The 27,477-nt window shown below is 32.9% G+C and overlaps 4 protein-coding genes across 4 annotated transcripts; 3 read left to right on the forward strand and 1 right to left on the reverse strand.

Moving 5' to 3' along the window:
* The first annotated feature begins 305 nt into the window (after positions 1–305).
* On the forward strand, positions 306–9,753 carry LOC108335786 (serine/threonine-protein kinase STY17). Its single transcript, XM_017571939.2, has 16 exons — positions 306–736; positions 1,108–1,222; positions 1,496–1,596; positions 1,758–1,877; positions 2,358–2,412; positions 3,466–3,576; positions 5,051–5,101; positions 5,498–5,673; positions 5,759–5,866; positions 6,686–6,759; positions 7,159–7,334; positions 7,917–8,012; positions 8,735–8,815; positions 8,932–8,985; positions 9,075–9,209; positions 9,286–9,753. Exons 1-16 carry the CDS (start codon positions 537–539, stop codon positions 9,352–9,354), a joined length of 1,722 nt encoding a protein of 573 aa, XP_017427428.1. The 5' UTR covers positions 306–536; the 3' UTR covers positions 9,355–9,753.
* A 2,864-nt stretch (positions 9,754–12,617) lies between these two features.
* LOC108335064 (thiosulfate sulfurtransferase 16, chloroplastic) lies at positions 12,618–14,991 on the reverse strand. The gene is made up of 7 exons (XM_017570989.2): positions 14,800–14,991; positions 14,622–14,699; positions 14,187–14,294; positions 13,996–14,069; positions 13,438–13,508; positions 13,286–13,339; positions 12,618–12,922 (listed from the first exon to the last, which is right to left on the reverse strand). The coding sequence occupies exons 1-7, from the start codon at positions 14,898–14,900 to the stop codon at positions 12,848–12,850; spliced, it is 561 nt and encodes a 186-aa protein (XP_017426478.1). The 5' UTR covers positions 14,901–14,991; the 3' UTR covers positions 12,618–12,847.
* A 1,345-nt stretch (positions 14,992–16,336) lies between these two features.
* On the forward strand, positions 16,337–20,644 carry LOC108334578 (thiol-disulfide oxidoreductase LTO1). The gene is made up of 6 exons (XM_017570438.2): positions 16,337–16,758; positions 16,860–17,116; positions 17,209–17,321; positions 17,930–18,077; positions 20,061–20,198; positions 20,289–20,644. The coding sequence occupies exons 1-6, from the start codon at positions 16,443–16,445 to the stop codon at positions 20,361–20,363; spliced, it is 1,047 nt and encodes a 348-aa protein (XP_017425927.1). The 5' UTR covers positions 16,337–16,442; the 3' UTR covers positions 20,364–20,644.
* A 3,116-nt stretch (positions 20,645–23,760) lies between these two features.
* LOC108335117 (uncharacterized) lies at positions 23,761–25,550 on the forward strand. The gene is made up of 3 exons (XM_017571057.2): positions 23,761–24,064; positions 24,168–24,432; positions 25,081–25,550. The coding sequence occupies exons 1-3, from the start codon at positions 23,941–23,943 to the stop codon at positions 25,301–25,303; spliced, it is 612 nt and encodes a 203-aa protein (XP_017426546.1). The 5' UTR covers positions 23,761–23,940; the 3' UTR covers positions 25,304–25,550.
* The last annotated feature ends 1,927 nt before the right edge of the window (positions 25,551–27,477 follow it).

The following is a 27,477-nucleotide window of genomic DNA, read 5'->3' on the forward strand; positions in this document are numbered from 1 at the left end:
AGCCCATATTCCCGAATAAACCATAGACGGAGTCCCTGTGGGCCCATTATTATTTTTTATTTACTTATTTTTTACCCATTTTCTAAATTTGATGTTATATTATTGTTATTATTATTATTTTATTTAGTCCACAATAAAAGAGAAAAGAAGCATCTTGATTTATTCCGAGAGGAGATGCGGAAAAGAAATATTTAATTATCCAATGAGCAAAGTTTCAATTTGCTGTGTGTGCCCACTTTGGGAGGAATGCGGGGCCCACTCTGACGTGGATAGCTGGGAACAAACACTCAGCGCCGAAGCAAAAACACTCATTAGTACCTGGAAAGAGAACCCAACCAAACAAGCAACAAATTAAAATAAAAGAGTTTTCCGTCAACTGAATCTCCATCGTCTTTCCCCTTCGCTTCCCTTTCTCGCCTTTTCCTTCGCTGCTTCTTCTTCCGTTTCACGATCCGTTTTCTCTCTCTCTTTCTCGGTTTCTCTTCTTCTTCTTCTTCTTCTTCTTGTTAAGTGTTTGTGTGTGGTGTTGATCGTTCATGGTGATCGAGCATGACATTGAGAGCTGCGGGAGCAGAGCGGTGCAGTTGTCGCACGCTAACCACCCTCGACACCACCGCCAGAAACTGGAGGTGTACAATGAGGTGTTGCGGCGGATTCAGGATTCCGATTGCGAGGAGGCGCACGTTCCCGGCTTCGATGATCAGCTTTGGCTTCACTTCAATCGCCTTCCTGCTAGGTCTCTCACGCCGTTTCCTTATCAATTAACTAACTAGCTAACTGACTTCTGTTCTCACGTTCTCCTTTATATTTGATTATTGTTTTTTTTTCTTTTGTAAAGCGGTGAAAATGATTGGTAGGGGAATTTGTGACCAGTGATTTTGTATATTCCTGATTGTTTGTGTTTTTTTTTAAGTGATTCCTGCAATTCAATTGTTTTTCGTGTTATTTTGAATTCTGATGAGATTTGAGAAAAACAAAATGAAGAAGGAAGAAGATAGCTGAGTGTTTTTTTTTTGTTGCCTTTTTTTACTTTACTTTTGTAAGTGATTTGCCAGAGTGGTTTTTGTCCGAGTCTCCTGGTTGGTCACTATGATTGCTACTACATAGGTACGCGTTGGATGTAAATGTTGAGAGGGCAGAAGATGTTCTGGCTCATAAAAGATTGCTCAAGTTGGCGGAGGATCCCGCATCTCGACCTGCATTTCAAGTTCGGTTAGTACAGGTAATTAAAACACATTTCATTAAGGTTATTGAAGTTCTTTAGTATGTATTTTCACTAGTTTTGACTAAGGCTAGATGTTTTCCCATCAAATGGAGAATTCAGTTTTTTAAACGTTGTGGAGGATACATCATGGAATTGTTTTTTCCTTGACTGCATTGTTAGCTGGTAGCAAATTTGGAACTATGTTATATCATTTACTTTATGAGCTCTGAATCCAAGTACAGAGACGTCCTACATTCAAATTAGTTTATAAAAGCTTCGTCCTTAATGCAGGTATATCCTTTTGGTGGTGCAAATTATTCTGATTCCATACATTCAGATCCTTCTGAAATAGAGGATGCTCAGAGTTCTCTTAACTATTCTTTAAAGCAGGGGTACGGCTTGTGTAATTTTGTTATCGGTTTTATTTCCATCCTTGCCGTTGCTCAATAAGTGCAGTCCTCTTTTATTATCTATGCACTTGTTTTTATGTTTTCGTTTGTGCCAATTATTTTTTTTTAATGTCATTTCTTTGTCTCTCTCTTGGGCAAAACAGAATTCATCCACCACCCACATTTGGTTCATCCTCTAATCTAGAAGCTCTTGCTCTTCAAACAACCAAAAATAACATTGAAGATGGGGGAAGTGCTATGAGTGTAACACCATATTTTCACAGGTAATGGATTGCTCACTTCTGCTTTAGTTAGTATCGCTAAAATGTGTCTTATGTTGATAAAGTAGAAACATGTATTATATGATAAGTTTGATATACAGACTAAGGTAAAATCTCACACTTTGAAGATAAAATATTTTCGAAGTGCAAGTCTCTTGGTTTATTATTTTTCACCAACTTTTTAGACAGAGGGAGATGTTGCAGAATATTTAACTTTTGTATCATGCATTTTCATCTTTTCATGAATACGTGATAAGCACTGACGTATGATGTACAGAAAAAAATGAATTGTAGAATCAGTCAATAGGTATTTGTTGTTTAGGGTATTGCCAAGGTTGTCAATGCCAACACTCTCGATTACACACTCTCCATATTGAGTTTCTCTAGGGATAGCATGTTGTTTCCATTAGCTTATAGCAGTTAATAAATGTACTAATGTTTTAAAGTTTAACTAGAACTAATCTTTTACTTACTAAATTTTAGGCCCATGCACGAGATTACCTTTTCAACAGTTGACAAGCCTAAACTCCTTAGTCAGGTGGTTAATTCTGACTTTATTTTAAAAGTGTTTTTATGCTTTGTAAACGGTTCTTTAAAATTACATTGTTATTTTATTTCGTACAATCCTTGTTATGTTTTCTTTTCTACCGTATTATTCAGCTTTTGACATGATAGCAAGCAATGTCTCTCGCATTTCTGAGCCGTCAATTGGGTTAGGGAACTTATTGTAATGTACTTCTATTCTGGAGATAATTATGACTGTAGTGTCTTTTCTATTGATTATGGGCAAATTATCTGCCAATTGCTGTCAAACTAAAATTGTATGTTAAGAGTTTTCATTGTAAAGTACTACAAGTTTTAATTTTGCCCAAGTATTCTTTTCTCACTCAGATTAGATTGAGAATTTATGAAGGTACAACGGTAAAAAACTAAGAAAATCATTCACAAACGCATATCATAATCTTTTCAATTATCATCTCTTAACATTTTCTGTTATGGTAACTTTTTAAACTCTAATATGAATGCACACCTGTAAATATATAATTTATTGTGTAATATAAAATTCATAGAGAGGAGTGTTTTACTTTAACTGCTTTTTTTTTGGGGGAGTGGTGTTGGTGATTACTTTGGCCTGTCATAACTTCTCTTTTATACTTCAAAAAGGGAAACTTTCATTTGTGCTCAAAACTTTATTATCCGGATAACTAGATTTAGTAGGTTTAAAGTGGACCTTGGAAAGGTGTGAGGAGTACTTGATTTTGCAAATTCTGTGGCCAACTCGAACTGATATCCTTGCACTAGGATACAAATCTTTGGAGTTCTTAAGCAAGTTTAATTTTGATGCCTCATCAATGTAAAAAGTTTTTCATTGACATCTAATGATGATTTATCACATCATAGATGAATTTGACAATGTTAACGCTTGCATGAGGTGTCAAATTCATTGCACGATTTAACAAGGTTATTGGATGTTAATGTAATTTTTTTCACACGAAGAGTGGATGAAAATTAAGTTCTTCATTTGTGAGATAGAATATAACAAATGTATTTTGTATCATGGCTGTCTGTCAACCTTTACTTTGCGTTTCAGTTAACATCAATACTTGGTGAGATGGGACTGAATATTCAAGAAGCTCATGCTTTTTCCACCACTGATGGATTTTCTCTGGATGTCTTTGTTGTTGAGGGATGGCCCAATGAGGTAGGATGAAAGTAGCCAAATAATGATCCCATAAAACTAGCAAGTATTTTGGGAAATAGAAAGACTTTATGCATGTCTTGATCAGCATCTTGCCATGAGTATTTGCAATTTTGATTTTGTAAAAGGATATATAATACCTTTAACTTTTCATCTCCTCGTGTTATGTTTACCTTTTCATTTCAGTAGATAACGAGTGATTACTTCTGTTGTCTCTGTGGCATTTCTAGCAAACTTGTTTTACAGATATAAATTGATAATAAATATGGTGGTTTTTTTGACAAATTTAGAACATTGTGGGGTATGTTATTGTATCCCTGATTTATTTTTTCTTTATTAACAAACAATTGGTGCAAACGATATCTTCAGCCAACAAAATTTAAAACTTTCCAATTTAAACAATTTTGGAGGATGCAGAATAATTTTAAATCATAGCTAATGAAGAAATTTTCTCTTCCTCTATTAAAAAGAGAAACATGAAGAGAGGGAGAAAGAGGGCTGATCACGAGAGGGGTGCTGCTACCTGATGTCCCTCCCAATAATAGCCAAAGCATGATTGTTGCTGTTGGTGTTGGAGCCAAATTACAAGGCACCTGTTAATTAGAACAGGGAAGGAGGATTTTATTACATCGATGGCCCCCTGATAAAAATGGAGCATGGTTCAATTATAAGTAATATTATTGCTGCCATTATTTTTTGGATCGTCTGGATCATTTTGGCCCATTTTAAATCTCTGTTTCAATTGTTCTTGATAAAATCAACATAGAAAAAGATAATTATACCTCAAACATTCACTGAGTTTCACTTGCTAACAGGTACATACCTAGTAGAGGTGCTATGTCAAATTGATGTATACGTGTGGCCTAGAGTATCAGTACAAATATATACCTAGGCATGCTGTATAAAATACAGTTTATTGTTTTAACTCTTCTGAAAGACTCACCCTGCAATTTTTATAATCATAGATAACTATTTATAAGATCTTTCTTCTGTTAAAAAGTCTTAGTAGCTGTGTCTTTTGTACAAAATTTGAGACTTCCTGTTTCAAGTTCTAATTGAATTTATTTCAAAACTAATATAGGCACATTCAGCACAAGCTTCCTTAATGATCATGCAGTTGACTTCCACAACATAATGGAATTTTAATAGCAATAAAATTTTAGAGGAAGGTTTGGGGACTCCTTTTGTGTACATCCAAATTGACGAATAAAATTTTGTTGAGATGTCTTTTTATCTGCAAGCTTTTCTCTTTTCCACTTTTTGTTTACTAATGTAATGGCTCCTTGCAAGAGAGCTGAGCCGTCATGTAATTTATCAGGATTTTGTATCTTTTTCCTTTCTATACATTGATTGTTTTACTCTTTACGTGTTTATGATTTCTCTATTGTTATCTAATATTTAATTTTATTTGCTTTTTCAATTGTGTTTTCTATATCCAAACTTATTGTATCTATTGTATATATGTTTTGGCCATTAGGAAACTGAGGAGCTGAAAGGTGTGTTAGAAAAGGAAATTTACAAGGTTAAGGTATATTCTCCTTTTTTAACTTTTTCTGTTAGAGATGTAATATAACAACCCTTCACGAGTCTTCACTTAACACCTTAACATTTGGGATTGAGAACTCATGACAATTTCAAAATACTGAGTGCTATATATTTTTGGAAATATCTTAATTTTTTATAGTTGCTATGAACTTTTTATAAAATGTCGTTTTCAAGATTAAGCAGGGAAGATGAGATTATTGTTGTTTGGATTTTATTAGAAAGGATTGATATTAATTTGAAGTTGAACTACATTTGAGTAATGACAACGTCTGTTAAAATAAATTGGTCTTTACATCCGTGCACTTCATATAGACAACTGTAATTCATTTCTCCTTTTGTTAAATACTAAATGATATAAATTTTCTTATTTGCTTTGCAGGAGCAGAATATGTCAAATCAGGGCATACATTGTGCTGCCAATGATCATTACCAGACAAGGATAGAGCAATCCCCTCCTTGCATTCAAATACCAACTGACGGAGCTGATGTCTGGGAACTTGATACCAACCAGCTGAAATATGAAAACAAAGTTGGCTCTGGGTCATTTGGTGACTTGTAAGTTATTTTTGCTAGATTATATTTGAACTCTTCTAATCCTTGTAGCTGAGGTCTATCTCTGCATTTCTTTGATATTCCTTAGGTACAGAGGTACATATTGCAGTCAAGATGTTGCTATCAAAGTTCTGAAGCCTGAGCGTATAAGTACAGATATGCTGAAGGAGTTTGCACAAGAAGTTTATATCATGAGGTTTGTTTGGATGATTGAGTGTAGTTATGGAGCTTATATTTACAATTACTGAGATATTTATTTCTCATGCTTTCCTGCCTTGTGCTGTAGCTTTCACTTTCTTGTTTATAATTATTCATTTTGTATTGAATTACATGATAATCTGGCTTGCACAACCTATAACTACAACAGAGGAATGGAAGGGATGGAGGAATCAATGTTCTTTGATATATTGTGCTATTAGTTTCTTATTTTCTATTTAGGATCATGCCTTTCATACTATTCCCTTAAAATATGAACTGGTCTGACATTATACTGATGGCTAGATCTTCATTGTCTTATTTTTATTTCAGTTTCAAAACCAGCAACCCCTGGTAGCTTGATTCACATGCACACACATGTAAAGTTGTGCTACCAATAGTGCTGCTCAATTAAAGTGAAGCATGTTGTAATTTATTTTGTTTCTTAAAGTTCTAACATTTCTGTTACATGATTTCAATTCCATGAAATTGGCATCATAGATAGACTGTTAAAATGCATGTATCAAAGGTTCATGAACTTTGACTGAATTACAGTTATGGCATTAACTTCCTTATTTGTCTGACTTAGACCATTCTGGAAAGGAATATATTAACTAAAAACTAATATCTCAATTTCAGATTTTCACTACATCAAATGCTTCTGAAAATATCTAATAATATTTCAATCCTGACAACTTCACTAGTTTGTGAATCTGTCTTTTTATCCTAGTTAGTGAGTATTAGTAATTGGTGTGTGGTATCTTTGTAGTCTTCAGTAATCATTTTTCATTTACTCACTATGATTTATCTTGGGTTGTAGGAAGATTCGACATAAGAATGTTGTTCAGTTCATCGGCGCATGTACCAGGCCCCCAAATCTTTGTATTGTTACGGGTAAATAGGAAAGAATCCTGAGAATTTATGATGTTGCATGATTCTGTTTGAAGAATTTTGTTTGTTTAGAGGGTGTGCTTGGGTTTAATGATAATATTACTGCTTTGTGGTGATCATCAATTTTAGTTGTGGAAACAAATTCTCTGCTTATGGCAGAGGCTGCATACATTTTGATCCTCCCCACACCCCTTGATGCTGGAAGCCTTGTGCACATCCCTTCCTTTCATATTCATATTGCTGCTTTATTTTTTTAATTTATACTAGTTCTAGAATTGGTATAATATTTGTGCTTACCTGTATATGTTTTATCTAGGAATTCTGAGATGGTTTGGGTGCCTTATTCAGTCTGCTGGTAATGCAATTTTAATGCTTATGTGCTCATGTTTATGACTTTATCAGAGTTTATGTCTAGGGGAAGCTTATATGACTTTCTGCACAAACAAAGAGGTGTATTTAAGCTTCCATCTTTGCTAAAAGTAGCAATTGATGTTTCCAAGGGAATGAACTATTTGCACCAAAATAATATAATTCACAGGGACCTCAAGACTGCCAATCTTCTGATGGATGAAAATGAAGTAAGAGGATTCCATGAATATTGAATGCACGCATTGATACTGTCTGTTGCATTTTCAGTGTTATTATGGTCCATGTATATATGTTCTCTGCATAATATTTTGGTTTTGTAATATAATTTCAGTACTTTTATGTTGTCGAAAAAACAAAAAGAGATTTGTTTACCATTGGAATACACTTTACTGAATAAAGAACAGCTATAGTCATTGATTAAAAAATCAATGGTTGAAATTGTGATAAAATACATGCACATATCTCAATCAATGTTTTCCAAATCAACAGACATAACTGCACTTTAATTCATCGCTTTGAGGAGCCAAATGCTTGAATTTAAAAGGCTACTAGCCTTGTGTGTATCTGTCCCTTTTCTTATTCATACTAGTGTTTGGTCCTATATTTGTCAATGAATGAAAATTGTTTGTTATCTTGACTCACAATAATCACCATAGTCTATTATTTGTAGAAATAAGTTTAAGATGGGTAACTGTGTGATGCTGGGTTCTTGTTAGAATACAGCAAAATATGAGCTGCGAACACAGACCTGAGATGGAAACATCACTAAAATAGCAGTTGTTCTTCAACAGGTGGTAAAGGTTGCTGATTTTGGGGTTGCTAGAGTGCAAACTCAGTCTGGTGTGATGACAGCTGAAACTGGAACATACCGTTGGATGGCTCCTGAGGTATAAATTTTCTTGGATTTCATGGTACTTCCTGTTTCGATCCTGTGGTAGGCATTTATGTTTTTCCTGCTTGAAAAGTGAGAAATATGGTGGTGGGCAGGGAAGAAAATGGTGTTATTTTATTATTTTTATTTTGGGTTGTGTGGCGAGGGCAAGGTGAGCATTAGTGTAAGAAAAACATCCTAGGTGGAATTTAGTTCCGGGTTCTGGCAAAGTCGACCGACTTGAGTTATTGTTCTTGGTTATGATTGAAATGTCTTTGCCCATAGTGAAGGAGAATTTTAAACTACTAAAAATATATTCGTTTGGATTATCTTACATTTGTGATATTAATATTGAATTTATATGTTGTTGATGTGAATATTTTGTCATATAGATATTGAATTTATTGTATTTTAGTATTGAACTTAGGATTTTATTTCAATTTTATCTTTTAACTCTGAAATTTCAAAACGAAGATTAGAAAAATACATGAAATGGTTGCCTCGTTTTTATTCTTTCTTGGCTATTTCCTTACAAAGTATGCAGTGGTTTGGTATTTATTCCTCAGTTCCATTCTTATTTTCATCTTCATATAACATGCCTTAATACTTGGAGGCTTTAATTCCTGGACTAAGGCATTTACGATTTAGGGCATGTGCTCTGGTTTGCTGATTTTTTTTTTTTTTTAATGTTAATGGTATACCTTAGATCTCTTTCGTTGATTTGACTTTTATTTGAAGGTCATTGAACACAAACCATATGACCAGAAGGCAGATGTTTTCAGTTTTGGAATAGCTCTCTGGGAGCTTTTAACCGGAGAAGTGAGTACTTTCATGCCAGACAGTGGGTTTTGCATTGTGATTTGTTCTCTTTTTTTCCCAAATAATCAGTCTTGTACCACTCTTATCTCATTGTATATACTATTTTTGTTAACCAGCTACCGTATTCTTGCTTGACCCCATTACAAGCAGCAGTCGGCGTGGTGCAGAAGGTTTTTATTATTTTTCTTTTGTAAATAATTTCATCGGAAACAATTTCTTGTTGATGCATAATGATTCTATGTGCTTAAATTGCTGTTAGGGCCTAAGGCCTACAATTCCAAAAACAACACACCCAAGACTTTCTGAACTGCTTCAGCGCTGCTGGCAACAAGATCCGACTCTCAGACCAGATTTCTCTGAAATAATAGAAATTCTTCAGCACATAGCAAAAGAGGTAAAATTAATTCTTAAGTTTAAAAACCAATGTAGAGTTGGACCTGCTGAGTAATACGGTTTTATTTTTCTACCAGAGTAATAATGATCACAAGGATAAATCATCCCATGGCTTTCTCTCAGCTCTTAGACGGGTCCATCACTGATATTGATATTGGAGGATTACACGACAGTATAGCCTTTTTGTCCTGTATAGTAGCCAGACTCTGACCAAATATCTATTGAGTTGGTTGTTTCTACTCTTGAAAGATTCGGTGGTATTGTGCTTGCCTTAATTTTCTTTTAGAATCTTCGTCTTTCTCCAATTTATCTATTCAACTTGTTCTCCTGTGAATAGGATGGATACAAGATTAGTGAAGGTCGAAAATTCGAGGTATCATTTATAATTAATTTTTTGCTAATTGTATTCCATGTGTTTTGACTGGGAGTTTTTTCGATGCACTCCCTTGTATCCAAACCCTCGAAGTTGACTCGCAGAGGCGTTATGTGTTGATACTTGAGATGTACCAAGTTTAACTGTAATAAAATCGGCGTATGTTATGCAATTTGATTCAAAGGGTATATTAAACATGAATTGTCATAATTTTCTTTTAAGGACAACATATTTTTGTATTAAGATTGTGCTTAGTCAATCTGTATTAGATTTGTCAAATTATTTTATTGGCAGTTTAGTAATTTAAGATCATCAATCAATAATTATAAAAAATAGCATTGTTCTTTTAAAGGCAGTTATAGTAAAAGTAAATACAGGTATATATATAACAGTTTGTGATTCGATGACTATAACAGACTATTTACTCAAGCTATTCTCTCTTCACCCTAAGAAGTCGTGAATTATTTTCTTCGAACATGTTTCCTTTGCAAACAACACAGAAGCTTATATTATATGCTTTTTACATGGACGCAAGTCTTCTAGCGCTGATGCTACCAAGCATACTCAAAGAACAATTGTTGTTGTGAATGATTTTCACATCAGGTATTGGAGAAGATAACAAATTTGTTAAAATCGATGGCTTATACTATACTACATCGTGCGTAAGTGAGTAATCACTTTCTTCTTAATGCTTTGAAATTAGTTTTATTTAATTTTTAGCCGATGGAGTCTATATCAGTTTGATTGAATGGAGTGTATGAGTTGTAAATTTTTTTATATGCAAAATGAATACTTTTTAAAAAATAAATGGGTCCTTAAGGAGACAGAATTATGTTCAACTTTGCATGTATTATTTTTCTCATGTTACTTTTTATCAATGAATTATCAAATTTACTTAACTAAAAATTTACCAATAATTAATGAAGAACTTTTTTTTGCAATTGGAATCGTGTGCATAAAATAAAAGAAATAAGGGTGTTGCTCCCTCCACCACCACTCTATACTTCCTCTACCTCCTCACATTATTTTAAATACAATTATATCCTTAAGTTAAAAAGATTTTTACTTTTACCCTATTTTAAATAATTTGAAATCCTAATTTTACTCTCTTCCCCTTTCCCATTTTCGTTTCACCTTCCCACCTCCAGCACTTTCATTTCTTTTTCTTCCCAGTTTTATTTTTGGTTTGAAAGCTTCCATTGCCGCCGTGGTGTGAAGGAGCGTCGCCGCCATGGTGTGGAGCAACACCCAAGAAATAAAAACAGCTAAATGAATAAAAATATTCGGGTGTTGCTCCCTCCACCTCCCCTTTACTATTTTGTCCCTCAGTAAAATTTTATTTTTAGGGTTATTATTTTTTAATTTTACCTATTCACAACCTATTTCATTAATAACTTATTCTAGTCCCGTACATGAGTAAAATACTTTTCTTTCATTTTAACATTATATTTCTTCCTCTCTTTCTTTCGTCGTTGTGAGATACTACAAGTTGCAAAGGTTGGTGGTGGTGGAAAGAATTATCAAGCAGTCTCCCTATCGTGGTGCAGTGCGTGGAGTGGTGCAGTGCATGGAGTGTTTCCTCGTATTCGAATAAACCTTGAAATAAAACCTAAAATAAAAAACGTAACCTTTAAGCGGATGTCAACATCCTTCAACGGATGTCAATATCCTTCAACGGATGTCAACATCCGTTTAAGGAAAAACGGATGTCGACTCCGTTTTACCTTAAACGGATGTTGACATCCGTTGAAGATGTCACCTAGGTTACGTTTTTTATTTTAGAGTTTGTTTTATTAGGTTAGATCTCCGTTGATGTATACTTCCCCACGCTGGTTGTTGCTCTGGACGTTTCTCGATGTTCCTCCACACCACGGCGGCGACGCTCCTTCACATCACGACGGTAATGGAAGCTTTCAAACAAAAAAAACTGGGAAGAAAAAGGAATGGAAGTGTGGGAGGTGGGGAGGTGAAAAAAAAATGGAGAAAGAGGAAGAGAGTTCCGTAGGTGGGTGCTGACAAAGTAAAATTAGAATTTCAAATTATTTAAAATTGGGTAAAAGTAAAAATCTTTTTAATTTATATAATTGTATTTAAAATAATGTGGAAAGGTGGAGGAAGTATAGGGTGGTGGTGGAGGGAGCAACACCCCTTGTCAAAATGTCCAGAAGGTGTAATGTATATTGACCCCAAGCCCAAGTATCGGGTTGGATGGAATTCGAATGAGAACTTTTGCAGAAAAATTCCATAATTTGGATAGTCAGTTTTCTCCTACCATTAAGCTCCTTATGTACAAAAATGAATGCAGTAAAAAATGTGTTATAATAATTGATAAGAATAATAAAGTCGTAATGGTATACAATATTCTTCATTATTTTAAATTGTATTTAAAAAAAATTATCTTGATAAATAAAAATAATTTTTATTCAACTAAAACTATAGTCTCAATTGATAACTTTTTCTTAAATATAAACTCTTTTTTCATTTTTTCTAAAACTATGTATCACCACCATTCTCAAATCTGTAGTCCCTAACCAATATTTACTATATGCACATGGAATGATCTTAAGAAAATTTACCACGTGCTTCTAACTTTTGTGAAATTACAAGTGATAAATATGTGTTGGTCCTTAATTGAAATTAGTCTTTTGAAATTGTAGATTAATTTAGTTTTCTATCTTTAAAACCATAAGATGTTTGAAAAACTAAATTAGATCAAAATTTTAAAAAGAAACTAATTTTAATTTTTATTAAAAATTAAAAACATATTTAATTTATATTATAAGAAGTATAGATGGTGAAAGTGAGCGCCAGTCCTGTTATCTTGGATGAATCCAATGTTTTACCCAATACCTTTTCCTTACCATAAATATAATTTTTCTAACTTACTAGGAATCAAAATATTGTTCTCTTTTGGAAAGCAAAAACGAAACTTGTTATCAAGTTGTATTAAGTTTTGGCCTCAATTTTTCATCAATAAATATATCATGGTTTGAATTGGAAGTAGAGGAAGACGAACATCACGTCAAGGCACGAGAATTTCTTTGCAAAGTTCGAAAAATATTAACCTTTTTTTTTAATTGTCTATATCGACAAATTCACAAACCCTCTTTTTCCACATTTTTACATGAACTTTTCTGGTATCAGATTTCATTTTGTTTTCACTGTGTCAGATTCCCACTGTCTTGGTGAGATGTTTCCGCATTTTCATGCATGCGACTCATCCCACAACTTATTCTATATACAGCTGCAGCTCCAACAGGAACACTTCATCGTTCTGTTGGAAGCCCATTTTGTGTCCAAGCTGCAAAGCCACCAGCAATGTCTGTCAGTCCTGTGAACCCCTGCACAATCAAGAAATTTTTGCAACATCGTTAGCAATCAAAATATTCTTAAGAAAACCGAATGACACAAAAAACCAATACCAAATTTTCCTAAATATGTCTGTCTTTGAAGCAAGGTTGTACTAATCTATAAATATCAATGGTTTAAGATCCTTTTGCGGTACAACATTAAATAACAAAATTAACTTTATAGACCAATTGACTTCAGAGTAACCTTATTCCACAATAAATCTAGTTTGTATGCAGGTAGACATGAAATATGCCTTGATTTGGAAAAACAAAACTTGATTCAGACATTCAACCAAACTAGGATGCTTGTTTTCAACTTCAAATTTAAGGCGTTGAAGAAAAAAAAATGCTTACAGCAGCTAGCAAGTCACTCGCAGCCATGATAGATCTTTTACCAAGCTGGCAGCCCTGTGAAACCGCAAGTCAAAATCTGGATTAAGCAGGAGTGCTAAAACTAACATAGAACTTAATCACTCAACAAGAGTTTTAAGAAGATATGCACTCACAACTATAATTTCATCGTCTTTCCTAAAATGTGACGATACCTCTCTAATGAAGTTGCTGTTCTTCGTCATCCCTGAATACATAATGGAGAATCTATATTGAGATCATGGAATATAATAATACAAGAAAAAAAAAAGAGCTTTTCAGATCATAGGGTAAATTTTTCGAGTCATAACAAAAATGTTTGCATTTCAAGAATGGACAAAATTGAGTGTGATAACTGACATAATCTTGAAACTATCAGTCAGGTTAAATTCATCAGATACATAAGACAGCCCTCTAGAACAAGCCGAAGAATCCAAATCTAAAGAACAATAAGCCATTGGATCAGGTAGCTATCTTTTCTGAGTTGCATATAAACTTTTACTCTGTCAGCCAATTAGCAATTAGTTTGTGATGGAAATACAGTGAAAAAAATATTTTATATAGCTATTTCGTATATCACTCCTTTTCTTTTTGTATTCAGAACAAACTTTAGGAATCAACAAAGTAGTTACTACCACTAGTTCATCATCACTTAGATGATTATTATGAATTGAATTTGAGAATTGGAATGGAACCTGATCCAACTCTGAACATGTAAGGTATGTTTATTGCGCCAGGAACGTGTCCTTCATCAAACTCTTCTGGGGTCCTGCAACAAAATAGGAGAAAAAATTGATAAGATTTGGGTTCATTAAACAATATCATTCAGAAAAAGTTCTGTACTTTTACTTTTACTGTTAGTTGTTGTAATTAATATTGAATCTACCTCACATCCAAATATCGATGACCAGCTAGAAGAAGTTCATATGCAACACGCACAGGCACCGAAGTTGGAACAACAGCCTCCAAATCCCCCTTCAGTGCAACTTCCCTCCTTCAATCACCCAAAAACCACGTTTCATTTGATGAAAAGATCAAATTAAATAAGCGAAACGAAATTTAATAATATTTACATTCTATTTCGTCTTTAGCACGCTATCTGCCAAATATAAACATGATCCTATTTTATTTAATATTCTGCTCATCGTTTTCTTCTATTTATGAGAGGTACAAGTCACTCTGCACCTTTTTTCACTCATAAAAATATTCAGACCAAAACTTTATCACCTTATATACTCCGTTCCATCCAATAATTCGATTCCACTGAGAAAAAACAAGACAAAACAAAACGAAACACTCGTTTTTCGCAGTTCACACTTACCGGAAGTTTGGAAACTTGGGTGGAACGTTCACGCTAATCCGTCCCCTGTGAGGATTCAAGGAGTTCAGAACTGAAAACCTGCAACAACACTTTCAAGTTTTTGAAAAAGTAGAAAGAAGAAAAAAAAAAGAGAGAAAGTTATCACTTTTGGCATGAAAGAATGGAGAAATTATTTCACCTGGTGTGGCATGGATTGCGTGAGAAACGAGGAGAAGACGAAGGAGGAACACGAAAACAAGCGGCGGAGACATCAAAGGTTGTTGCTGTCGTCGTCGTCATTGTTTGCTGACACTGTTTTGGAATGGAATCTGCTACCAAATGCAAATAAGTGGTTAGCTTTGATATTGATGCAATACAATGCCAATTCTTGCCGCTTCCAACTTACATATTTGAAAGGCTGGTTCATAACTACTGGTCCCACATCTTTTATATTTATTTCTATTAAACATTTAACATATTATTATAATATAATGTTGTAAAACCGATATATTCTTCTTTTGCAAATGTTCAAGAAATCATCAAGAACTTTGGTGTGAAATAAAGTTATCAATGGGATCAACAAGGATAAAAAATGTATTCTTCTCATCCGAAGTCGGTCAACTGATAAAAAAAATAATCAAAATATATTTCAAAATATGAAAAAAAAAGAAATCGTACAAAATTATTGAATATAATATGAACATGAAAATATAGTGTAAAATTTTGTTATAAATAAATAGAATATATCTCTTGATAATATTAGAAGAGCTAGAATGTCACGTAAAGGAGACAATGATAATTTTGCCGCGACCATTAATCTACGACCACGTTAACGTTTTCTCAAAGATTCTTCTTCTTGTTTTGTTTTGAGGTTAATCCATCTCCACTAATTGCTCTTTGATTTTTCCTCTGGACTCGCTCGTTTTTTTGGATATTATGCATAACAATATATCTCCATCAGGAGAAAATTTTATACTAGAAATGAATTATTTGGAAGTGATATTGTGAGTGTTCATGATTTGTTGTGGGAGTTGAATATCTAGTGACACGTGTTACGTGAATGTATAATGTGTATGAATTATTGATTTTTCTAATGTTATATAGAAATTTGTGTGCAAAATTATAAATGAGAGGTTTTGGATAAAATGTTGGTAGATGACACGTAATGTGTGGTATTTTGGATAAAGAAGGAAAGTAGTGCTGACCCACCACCACGACTATGGATAAGTATCCACCTCACAAAGCCCATCGGATTTCGGTGGAGAGATTCTTCTACACGTGGCACCACGTCCTCTACCCATCTTATGGACCTTCTATATTAGGCTTACTTATTGTCACAACAATAAGGCCCATTATACACTTTAATGGGCTTTCCTCCAGTTTCATCAAAATGAGGCTTTTTCTTCTTTTACTTCACAATTTCTTTTCGCACCTCCTAAATTTTCAAAATAAATTTTGTCTTTTGTAAAATTGACTTTTGGATCACATGTTTTGAAAATTTTCGATAACAAGCTTTTTGGGATTTTCAAAATAAAATTTTCAGAATAAAATTTGCAGAATGTATGAAATTCATTTTGGAATAACATTTTCGTAAATTACTTTTCATGATATTAGTAATTTTTATGACTAATATTAGAAGAAGAAAAATCAATTTTAACAGAAGAAAAGTTTATTTATTTTATCTCTTAAAAAATCACTTATGCTTGAAATTCCTTCAAACGTGTTCTAAAGAGAGGTAAGTGAATAATAATTACGTTGACAATTTTATTTTGACTCTCTCTTTTGAGATGCGAAGGAAAGAAATGGTGAGCTAAGTAGCCTGAGACGGTTAAAACTTCCTGAATGGCTACTACCTTTGCCTTCGCCGCGCCGTCACTATCCTCATCTTCTCGCGCTTTCGCTCGCCGCGCTCCGATTCCCTACCACCGTTCTCCTAACCACCTCAGGTTGCCGCCTCTTAAATGCTCCTCTTCCGAGCCAGAAACCTCCGTGTCTCCCGCCGATTGGACTCACAAGTTCATCGCCGGGGCTGCCGGACTCGGATTCCTCGAAACCTCCTATCTCACTTACCTTAAGCTCACCGGCGACGATGCCTTTTGTCCCGTCGGTGGTGGCACCTGCTCCGACGTACTCAACAGTGATTACGCAATTGTTTTCGGTATTGCTTTTTAACGTGAAATGTGCCATAACTAGCTGGATTGTAAGTAAATGCCTTTGGAATTTGCGTTGTGAACGGTATGGTCGTTTTTCAATTTTCAGGTATTCCTCTTCCGTTGATTGGGATGGCTGCGTATGGCTTGGTTGCTGCGCTAGGTCTTCAGTTGGCTTCGGATAAGTTGCGTTTTGGGATTAACAAATCAACTGCACAAGCAGTGTTGCTTGGAGCCACGACCTCTATGGCAGCTGCTAGTGCGTATTTTTTGTACACTCTAAGTACGAGATTCTCTGATTCGTCTTGCTTCTACTGCTTACTTTCGGCTTTCTTGTCCTTCACCTTATTTTTTGTTACACTCAAGGTCCGTTGTGTTAATCTTTAATCAATGTGTTTATGCTTCTTTCCTGTGTTTTTGCTTGATTGCTACTTTCTGTTTTGGAATTTAAATCATAGGACCTTGGATTACAAGAGGTGTCTAAAACACTGGGTCTACAACTGCTTGTTGCCACCATAGTGATTCTCACGCTGAACACCTCCTATAACAGTTCTAAATCTGGATCCTCAAGGTGAATTTGTCACTTGCTTAGGATCTTTAGGTCACTTCAATTTCTCTCTATTCCATGTGGTGCAAATGTGCAATTTTACTATCATATATCAATCAATCCCATGTCTAAAGCTTAAAACAGATGATAACTAATCTCTAATTGTCATTTTCTCCTGCCTTTGGTTACTGTCTGCCAACATTTTCTTGTTCTGGGCATACCTTTATTTCCCGTAAAATTTTACTGTCTGGTTTTTAGGTCGTGGTGGCCTATATTTCCTTGTCTGATGTCTCTTTTTGTTCGATGTTTCAATTTTGACTGTCCTTCGTTTTTCAACTGCCCCAAAACCCACATATTAGGGTTTAAGCATAGATAGTAAAATGGAAGTAGAGCCCCTGTCTATGACATTTTAATTTATATAATGTTATAAGATTATAATGCGAATGGTAAGGAAAGGGTGATGTATTTACTGATAGAATTTTCCTGCGAAGATTAGGCTTATTCTTTCAAATAAACTACGCCTGGCTCTATGTTTGCTTTTACCTGCTGGAGATGAAACCAAAGTGAATGTTTGTGCTTGCAATGTACAATTTGAAATGCTCAAAATTTCCGTTATCTACTAATTTTAACAGCCTGGCTGAAATTGAACTGCCATATTATGCAACTGAGATTACAACTCCGTCAAGCCCTTTCGCGCTATCTCTTGCAAGGCACTTGCATTCCATAGGAGCTAAAATGTATGGTGCTTTCTGGTGTTCACATTGTCAGGAACAAAAAGTGGTATGTGGTCATTTATAAACCTTTCAAAGCCTTTATACACTAAATGGATCCTAAACCATCGCAATCTATGTTATGCGTTTCTCTACCTTAAAAAGTTTGAATTTTCGTGAATTTAGTGTGGAGTGCATGTCTTGTGTGTAAGTTCAGAATAGTTTTTAGAATTCAACTTGAGAAATTGATGGCTAACTCCCATAATTAGATAGTAAATAATTAGTTTTAATTATTACATATTTAGTGAATCAAGTTGCTTATTATGCATATAGACAGGAAGAGCGATTTGAGATGGAGTCATTCTTTGTATAGAAAATTCTAGATGAATTGGGAGAGACTTGGACCTCTCGAAAAGGGCAGGAGTGTTCATTTCATTGCCTTTTACATATTCTTAATTATGAAACGACATTGGGGTCAGTACTGGGGGTTAGGGATCTTAAAATGTATTTCTTGTGTGTTTTTTCTAAACCAGTTTCTATGAAAGTGAATTAGGGTTTTTGTTAAAATTTATCTATACGTGTTTCTATCAAAACTCTGATCTTGGAGCTGTGGGAGGACTTGTCAGGATAAGTCTGAAACATTGATTTGATTATTGATTGAAGGGAAAACTGTCAGCCACTTATCAAGGTAAAACAGTATTTTTACACCAACCAAGTTCATGAAGTTATTAAACTAACATGGGCTATGATGGCAACTTGGCGTTGGAAGGAGATGCTCTCAAATGATGGGTTTCTTGGAAGTAGAACAATCTAAATGCAATCTGGTTGACTTTTCATAAGGCAGTGCTCAAAAAATTCCAACCAGAAACTTAAGTTTGGCTTCCAAATTCAGAAACTGAGGAGCAAGAAAGCAACTCTAGAGATGAAGTTCGAGGGGAAAGCCAAGAAGTGGTGAAGTGGGGGCAAAAGCTGATTAAGAACGGCTGCACAAGATGAAGAATTAGAGAGAATAGAACTAATGGCTCAAGGGCAAGAAATTAATACAAGAGGTACTAAAACTTAGAGAAACCCAACAAAATCCCAAACTGCCGAACAACATTAAATAATCAGAATAGAAGCAAAATGAAGTTCTTGAAAGCAAGAATTTCAGGGAAAGAGATGAGTCAGACTCATTTGTGACTTGCAAAGAGGAGACAATATTTGTGGGAAACCCTATGTGACACGAGGTGGAAATCAAGCACAGATCCAGTGGCAGCGATATAGTTTTTGGTTTGGGTAGTACCATTAACCTAACACAAGCAAAGTAAGGTGGAGGATCGTGATAATCCTCCGTTACAACCATGTGCAGTAGTTCAGTCTGTGACAGCCATGCTTCCTTCTCAATTTATCTACCTACAGAGGCTCGGATGCTCCTTTCACGGCAAAAGAAATACCAAAGAGAATCTGGCACTATATGAGCATGGTGGCATTCATATATATATATGTTTGACCCGAGAGGAATGCAAGGTGGAACGGGCTTAGTCTTTGCTGTTCAATCAAGTAAATAGCTTGTAACTTGTGGAATGAAGTTATTTCCATCATGCAGTCCATTCTAGCCTTTTAGTACCTGGAATTAGCCATACTGAATGGAACAAAAATCATCATGATCTGTGCTTTGCATTTCTCTACCTTGAAAAGGTGGATTGTTGTCATTGTAGTGGGAAGTGAATAACATGTGAAAAATATCTTATTAGTTTGTAGGATTCAACTTCGGTAATGTAGTTTTCAATCAAAAACTCAACCATATGACTACTCGTGAAGATCTTGACCCTGGTTTTAGGATTAGTCGTCAATGAATTCGTAAATATCATGGTTTCTTCTTCATGAACAATTTTCCTATTTTTGCTAGTGTTATTAGATTCCTGTGCTCTGGATCTATCCCTGCATTCTAACAAACTCAACTTTTAACAATGCCTGATAATGGCCAGAACTTACAGTTCAGAAATCTAGCTTGCTGCAGTTTATTTCCTAACATGTCTTAAGCATAACTATTCACTTTAACCTGCTGATACAGATGTTTGGGCGTGAGGCCGCCAAGGAGTTGGATTACGTGGAATGCTTTCCCGAAGGATATCGTACAGGAACTAAAATGATCAAGGCATGCATAGACGCCAAACTTGACGGTTTCCCTACGTGGATTATCAATGGCCAGGTAAAAAGACCATAAACTGTGATTAGAGCTATGTGTCTCTATTTATTCTACCCCAATTTAAGTGCATATGACTTGCCATTCCTCCTCCAGGTTCTAAGTGGTGAGCAAGAATTATCGGAGCTGGCTGAAGTGTCTGGTTATAAAGAATCTGTTCAACCTAGTTAAGGCTTGGACTAAAAGTAACAAAGGTAGCATTGTAGAATTCTTAGTTGCACATTGTACAGCTTATAGATGAATAGTTTGTCCTTTTGTAGGCATATCTCTCGTTACAAATTCCATCTCATTGCACTATAATACTGGCACGTTATAAATTATAAATTATTAGATGTTTTTAATTGCTATATGTCCATTATGATATCAATATGATTTTTGACGTTGAAAATTGTAAAATGTGATAGTAAAATTGTTGAAAATTTAGATGGTGAAATTAGTAATTTATTTATTTATTTTTGGTTTCTAAGTTATGTAAGAATACAATAGTTAGCATTTACAATTTTTTGGTCAAATCTTTAGTGTGGGTAGTTGTTTGTTGACATTTATTTTTAATTGATCAAATTTCTATGAAATTTTATTAATCAATGAAGGTGAGAATCAGAAGCAAATGATCTAGAGTTCGGATAATACCAACTTATTCAATTAAGTCATGCTAGTGCTAGGAGGAAGCTAAATTTTCCTCTTGAATTCATAAGGCAAAAATTATTAGAATCCCAACTCATTCAATTAAGTCATGCTAGTGCTATGTTTCAATATTGATGTCAAAAATTATGTAGTTTAAATCATTAAAACTTCAGCAATAAATATACTAATAATGAGAAATATCAAAAGAATTAAAGTGGGTAAAAAGACTGCAAACCAAAGACACACACTGCGCTTTCCACCGTGCCAGATAAAAACTCTCGTTCTTTTTGTTGATCATATTTTTTCATTCTTAAACAATATTTCAATTTAAGCTTTGAAAATGAAAAATAACACTCTGATAACCTAATCTTAAAAAAATATTTGTATCTAATGAAAAAGGTTGTTTGGTTATAAAATCTTCCATTTCTCTCCTCCTAGAATTTACAGTTTCTAAATTTGACTCACATTCATACTGGTTGAGGACTACATAAAACATATAAATATTACATTACTTATAATGCCATAGTTATTACTTCTTTATATCAGATATTGAACAAGTCCTCTTCGGTTTTGAAGATAAGGATATATAAATAAACAATATTTTATTTTTCAAGTAGAAGAAATTATGAATCATTATCTTGAAAAGGATAATCAGCGTAATTTATCTTCACAAGAATAACTATTATTTAAATAAGATAAGAGATGAATATTATATATATTTGTGTGTGTGTGTTTTAAAGAGATAAATTTCTTCTAAACTCAAAGATACTGACAGCAAATTAATTTGAATAGAGAAATAGATAAATAAATCAGGAAGGGGTGAAATATCATAAATACTTTATTTTAAATTGAGGAATAATTTTACAATTATATGAAAAATATATATTAATTGAATTTAAACTATAATATAAGTATAATTCAATATTTAAATGTGAAAAAATTATAACAAAACAAAATATTTTAAAATAAAGCATTTGTGATAATTTGTGATAACAAAACAAAATATTCAATATTTTAAGTCAGCTTTCTCTTTGTGATAATTTGTAATTAACAAAATAAGGTAAACCGAAAGGTTTAGTATACCCAAATAATATAAATTAAACATATATAAATAACCCATGCATCTTATTCAATCTATTTAGTTACATTGATTTTCTTTCCTCTTAAACCAATCAATTCTAAAATTTTAGATATCCAAAATGAGATTAGAATAGTTATTACTTTTAAAATAACTCGTAATTTATAAATATAAATTATACCTTGTCTTATAATATAACTGTTTTTAAGAAAAATGTTTTGAGCTTAGAAGGTAGTATATTTCTCTCACTTAATATTTATATATTTTATTGTGACGCATTGCCAATACTTATAATCTAATTGTACAGTACCAAATCACTAAATAAATTTTGCAAAAAATATACTTATTTAACAAACTTTTAAACATAAAGACAATTATCTTTATTTTTTATTTTTAAAAAAGAAAAGATATTTTGGAAGAAAGTATAATAAAGATTAAGAAAAATAAAATAATCAATTACAATAATGTTCTCTTAATTGTTCAAATAGTTCGATCTTAGAATTGAGACTAAGATACTTTTTCATCTCTTTTAAAAACAAAACTGTATAGAAATTTTAAAATCCGAAATAAAATATCTTAAATATATTAATTCATCATAACGATATTATTATGAAATCGAAACATCAACGGTTTATTTCTTAGATATAATTGAGTGTATGTGAATAAAAAAATATAAAGACGAAAAAAAGAAAAAAAACACATCACATATTAGTTGAATCAAGATTTTTGAACTAAACATTATTTATTTAAAAAATTACATGTTAATTAGAAAAATGTCAAAAACTGAATATTAAATATAGTACTATTAAAAGGATAAGATAGTTTAACGTACCTTCGAAACGAAACTACCCTCCTTACACGCCCCCAATGACATCACGTGCAATAATTGCAATCACTAAAACCACTACGCAATCGACCACAGTTTCATTAACAGAGTAATTGTTCCCCGAAACCCACCTTTAATTAATTATAACGTTACTAATTAAAACATTTTAATGGACTTTAATAATGACTATTATTTTTATTATATTTTACTAAATGAATTTTACCACATAATCTATCCTCAATAGATTTAAAAGCTATAATAATGATTCTTCATGTTATTTTTTTATTAAATGATTCACTATTTATTCTAAATTAAAATTATTTTAATATTTGAAAAGTATATAATTCTTTTACATAAAAAAACTGCATATTCCCCATTAAAAAATAACTGATTCCTCAATTTAGTTTTACAAAATTATTTACATTTTACTTTCCAAAATTTATTTTCTTTCATATAAAATACAATCATACAAGAACAGAAACTATGTATTTTTTATTTAATATATATTTTTTATACAATTTTCTCTTTACTTTTACAATAGTTTGATAAGTGTTTTATATTTTATATGTAAACTATTGTGAATACTATGACAACTGATTTAATATCAATTTTTTTTACGCCTCGTGTCACTGATAAAAAAATCCATTTGAAAATTTTCCAATAATTTTCTATACAATGAAGAAATGGTAAACGATAAATTTATCTAAATTATTCGAAATAAAATATTTTACCCAATTTAATATATTTGTCAAAGTAAACACGTTCAACACTTTCCCATTTTCGTCTCGTTGTACGAATAATAAGTGAATTAAGCAACGATAATTATGGAGGAAGCCTGGTTTCTCCACGAATCATGATGAAGGAACCTACGGCTGAGATTGCGTGTGGATAGTGTGGGCCCATGGTACTCTGAAAAAGGAAGATACCTTCGAATATTCCTAGGCCGCGAAACTGCAGCAAGCTTGTGTTGCTTTCAATTTTTATTTTGAATTTTATTTATAATTAATAATATTCCAATCCCTTATTTTCTCTTTCTAACACTCCTTATTTGTGTTTCTTTTATCCATAATCAAATAATTAAGTTCTGTTTGTCCCTTATCTTGCATCCCTTATAATGCCTTCCATCATTCTCTTCTACACCATCACAATCAATTTCTCTTATCCATTCTCTAATTTTTCTTCTTCCACTCCGATTTTCTCTCTTTCTCTATAAACCAAACATGTGCGCGCCCATATCCGAACTCGAACAGGAAGAGCTGCTCGAAAAACTAGAGGTTTTCAAGATCAAAGGCCGTGACAAGCATGGCCGCAAGATCCTTCGCATTATCGGAAAATTCTTCCCAGGTCAATTCAATTCCTAATTTTTCTCGCACTTTTTATTTTATGGATTTTAACTGTAACTGACGGGATCGTGATTCGTTTCAACGATTCACCAATTTTGTCTCAGCGCGGTTGATCACTGTTGAGGTGCTGAAGAGGTACCTGGAAGAGAGGGTTTTCCCGAAGCTGGGGAAGAGAAAATTCGCAGTGCTCTACGTGCACACCGACGTCCAGAGAAGCGAGAATTTGCCCGGAATATCCGCTCTCCGGTCGATCTACGACGCGATTCCGGCCAACGTGAAGGAGAATCTCGAAGCTTTTTATTTTATTCATCCGGGCTTACAGGCCCGCCTTTTCCTTGCTACCTTGGGCCGCTTCCTCTTCAACGCTGGGTATGCCAATTGTCATCCTCCTTGTTAATAATTTTACTTTTGTTCGTATATAGATTCATTTTCATCGTTCAATAATACTTCACACATGCATCATGCATCCCTCACTATTTTTAATTTGTCACCTATTTTCGTCAATTTTTCTTCATCAAAAATCCTGGCACCATGCAATACAAGTTTTTTTTTTGTTACAGAAAAAAAATCAAAATGATCCGTTGATTTTTTATCAGATTATGATGGAAACATGTTTTATTATTATCTCGAGAACAATTTTTTTTCAGAAATAAGATGTAAATCTGAAAAGAAATTTTCAGTCTCATCCTTTTTCAATTTTATAATTTTTTTCACTTGCTGCATGTCGAATCTTGGAAAGATTTCTTCAATTATTGATTCTATCTTTATCTGTTTATTATTTTTTATTTTTTTCGATAAGTTAAATTTAACATTTAAAAAGAATTTCTACATTGAAGTTTAAAGTTTTAAAAAAATAATATAAAATTAAGTGTATGATTATGCAATGCGAAACAGTAACTACAAAGATGAGTTTCAATAAATTGTAGTGTCTGTTAGTAATTGATTATTGAATGTGAATGTGAATGTGAGGTTCCATCGTGTGAAATTGATGTTGCGGAGTTTGATTGCGTGTGATAGGCTGTATGGAAAGTTGAAGTACATTAGCAGGGTTGATTTTCTGTGGGAGCACGTGAAGAGGAACGAGGTGGAGATTCCGGAGTTTGTGTTTGATCATGACGAGGATTTGGAGTACCGTCCGATGATGGATTACGGGTTAGAGAGTGATCACGCCAGAGTGTACGGTGGTGCTCCCACTATGGATTCACCAGTGACCACCTATTCCATGAGGTGCATCTCATAGGATTCCACCTCCAGAAGATTGAACAATCCGTGATGCCTTGTTTTGTGGGTTAGGTAGACTGGGCCTTGCAGTTAGTTAAATAGGCCCATAGTTATGTGGATGTTGATAATGTGTAGAAAAAAGAAAAGAAAGAAAGAAAAGAATAGTCGCTTTTTAGGTTTTGCTAATGTGGTAATACTTATCAAATAGCATTTTCAGTTTTGCTTGGATGATTGAGATCAATGATATTAAAAAGAATTCCACCGACTCATTTTGATTTTGCTCTTTCACATTCTTCCATTATTTTTTTGGTCCAATTGGAGCTTCTCAATCTCACCGAAATCTGTCCACTATAAACTATATTACATTTATTTTGAATAAAACAAACCACTGTATCGTGATTCGCATATTTATATCATTCATTAGCTTGACAACACACGTATTAATAGCTACAAAAATTTAATTGTGTGAAATAAATATGTACTTTAAAGGATACTAACAAGTGTTTTAGAGTGTTAAATATCTAAAAAAAATTAAAAAATTATTAAAATAAAAAATAAAAATAAAACAATTAAACATCCAATAATTTTTTATTTCATAGAATTCTTTCATATGCTTATTTTACTGCAAATTATACTTTCCGACAACTCCTGGCAATTGGTGATCAGATTCTTTATACTTTTGTAACTTGTAGAGCTTAAAAAAATCGGGGCACCATTTTGAATATTTGTGACGAAGTATAGCATTGAACGAAGAGCTAAACTTGGAAGTAATATGGCATATGCAGAAGCTGTGTTTTGTTGATGGCAACTCTTTTGGAATTGCTTCAGTCATCCATGGATCTTTGTCTGTCAATATTAGGTCGCATCCACATTAAAGTTACATAAGTCTATTGAAAAGTTAAAGAAGGATTAGAAATTTCACTAACATTATAAATAAACTCTATTCTTCATCTTATCTCTACCACTATCTCCATCCAATGTGCAATTTACCATCTGCGAATATAAACAATAAAGAAAAATATTACTTAGTGTACTAAAATAACAAATAAGAAAATTGTAAAAACCATTACATAATTCATTCAAAATAATCAAGAAAAATTAATTTAAAAGAGTGATATAAAGCATTACGAAGAAAAAGAAAAAAACTTTCATAAAAAAGTGCATTCTTTTTTTTAAAAAGGGTAAAAATTTTAAAGAGATTTTTTTTACAAAAATTAAAAACCCTACATTTTAAATATTTCAAGCTTTCACCTATAAATCTTCACATTTTAAACTCTCATTAAAAAACTGTTTTCAAGTGTCAAAAGATATTTTTGTTTATTTCTTGACAAAGACTTTACAAATTTCAAAATATTTATTTTGTGCTTAGAAAATAATTATAAAGATAAAAAAAAGAATATTTTTGTTTCAAAAAAAAATATTGTATAAATTTATATTATTTTAATAATAAAATTAATTATTCCAAATAAATATAGTGGAATTAATAATAGCTAATTATTAATTATAGTACCGTATCCTAAGGTGATGGGTTAACATTTTCCTACTTTAAAAGATGTCATATCATGACTACAGTATTAAATAGATAAATAAGATAAAGTAGATAAAGTGCAGGGTAAAGAATTCTAAATTAAGTAGATAAAATCAAACACGGGATAAGTGAAAATTTTAAAAATAAATACGGAATTGTTTTCAGTATGTATATTTACTACAGAATTAGCTTGGGTGATTTATCAATACTTATAAAAATAAAATATTGAATAAAAAGTAGAAAATTACAAGCGGTTAGTGATGCACTTAATTCATTTAGTTGCACATCTATTTTAATTTCCTACTATCAACTGTAAAAATAATTTAATAGTTTTTCTAAATCCAATCTCTTCTAGCACCATGTTATACAACACACGTCTTTTAGGGGTGAAAATTTATAGTCCATATGAGAACTACAAACTCACATAATCATTAAATTAAAATCATTACATGAAAACATTATTATTATAAAATGCAACTCTAAATTAAATGTAACATGATAAAAAAATTAAATTAATTTATTTTAAAGTTAAAAAAAATCTAAGTTGCAAAGCTAGTAAATAAATGGATTTTTTTTCTTAATATAAAATTTATGACTAAACACCATAACAGATTATTATTTCAACATTCCTTCTAATAGGTTTGATTTAGGCTTAATACCTCTTT

Source organism: Vigna angularis, chromosome 10 (assembly GCF_016808095.1).
Source record: "Vigna angularis cultivar LongXiaoDou No.4 chromosome 10, ASM1680809v1, whole genome shotgun sequence".
NCBI classification, from domain to species: Eukaryota; Viridiplantae; Streptophyta; class Magnoliopsida; order Fabales; family Fabaceae; genus Vigna; species Vigna angularis.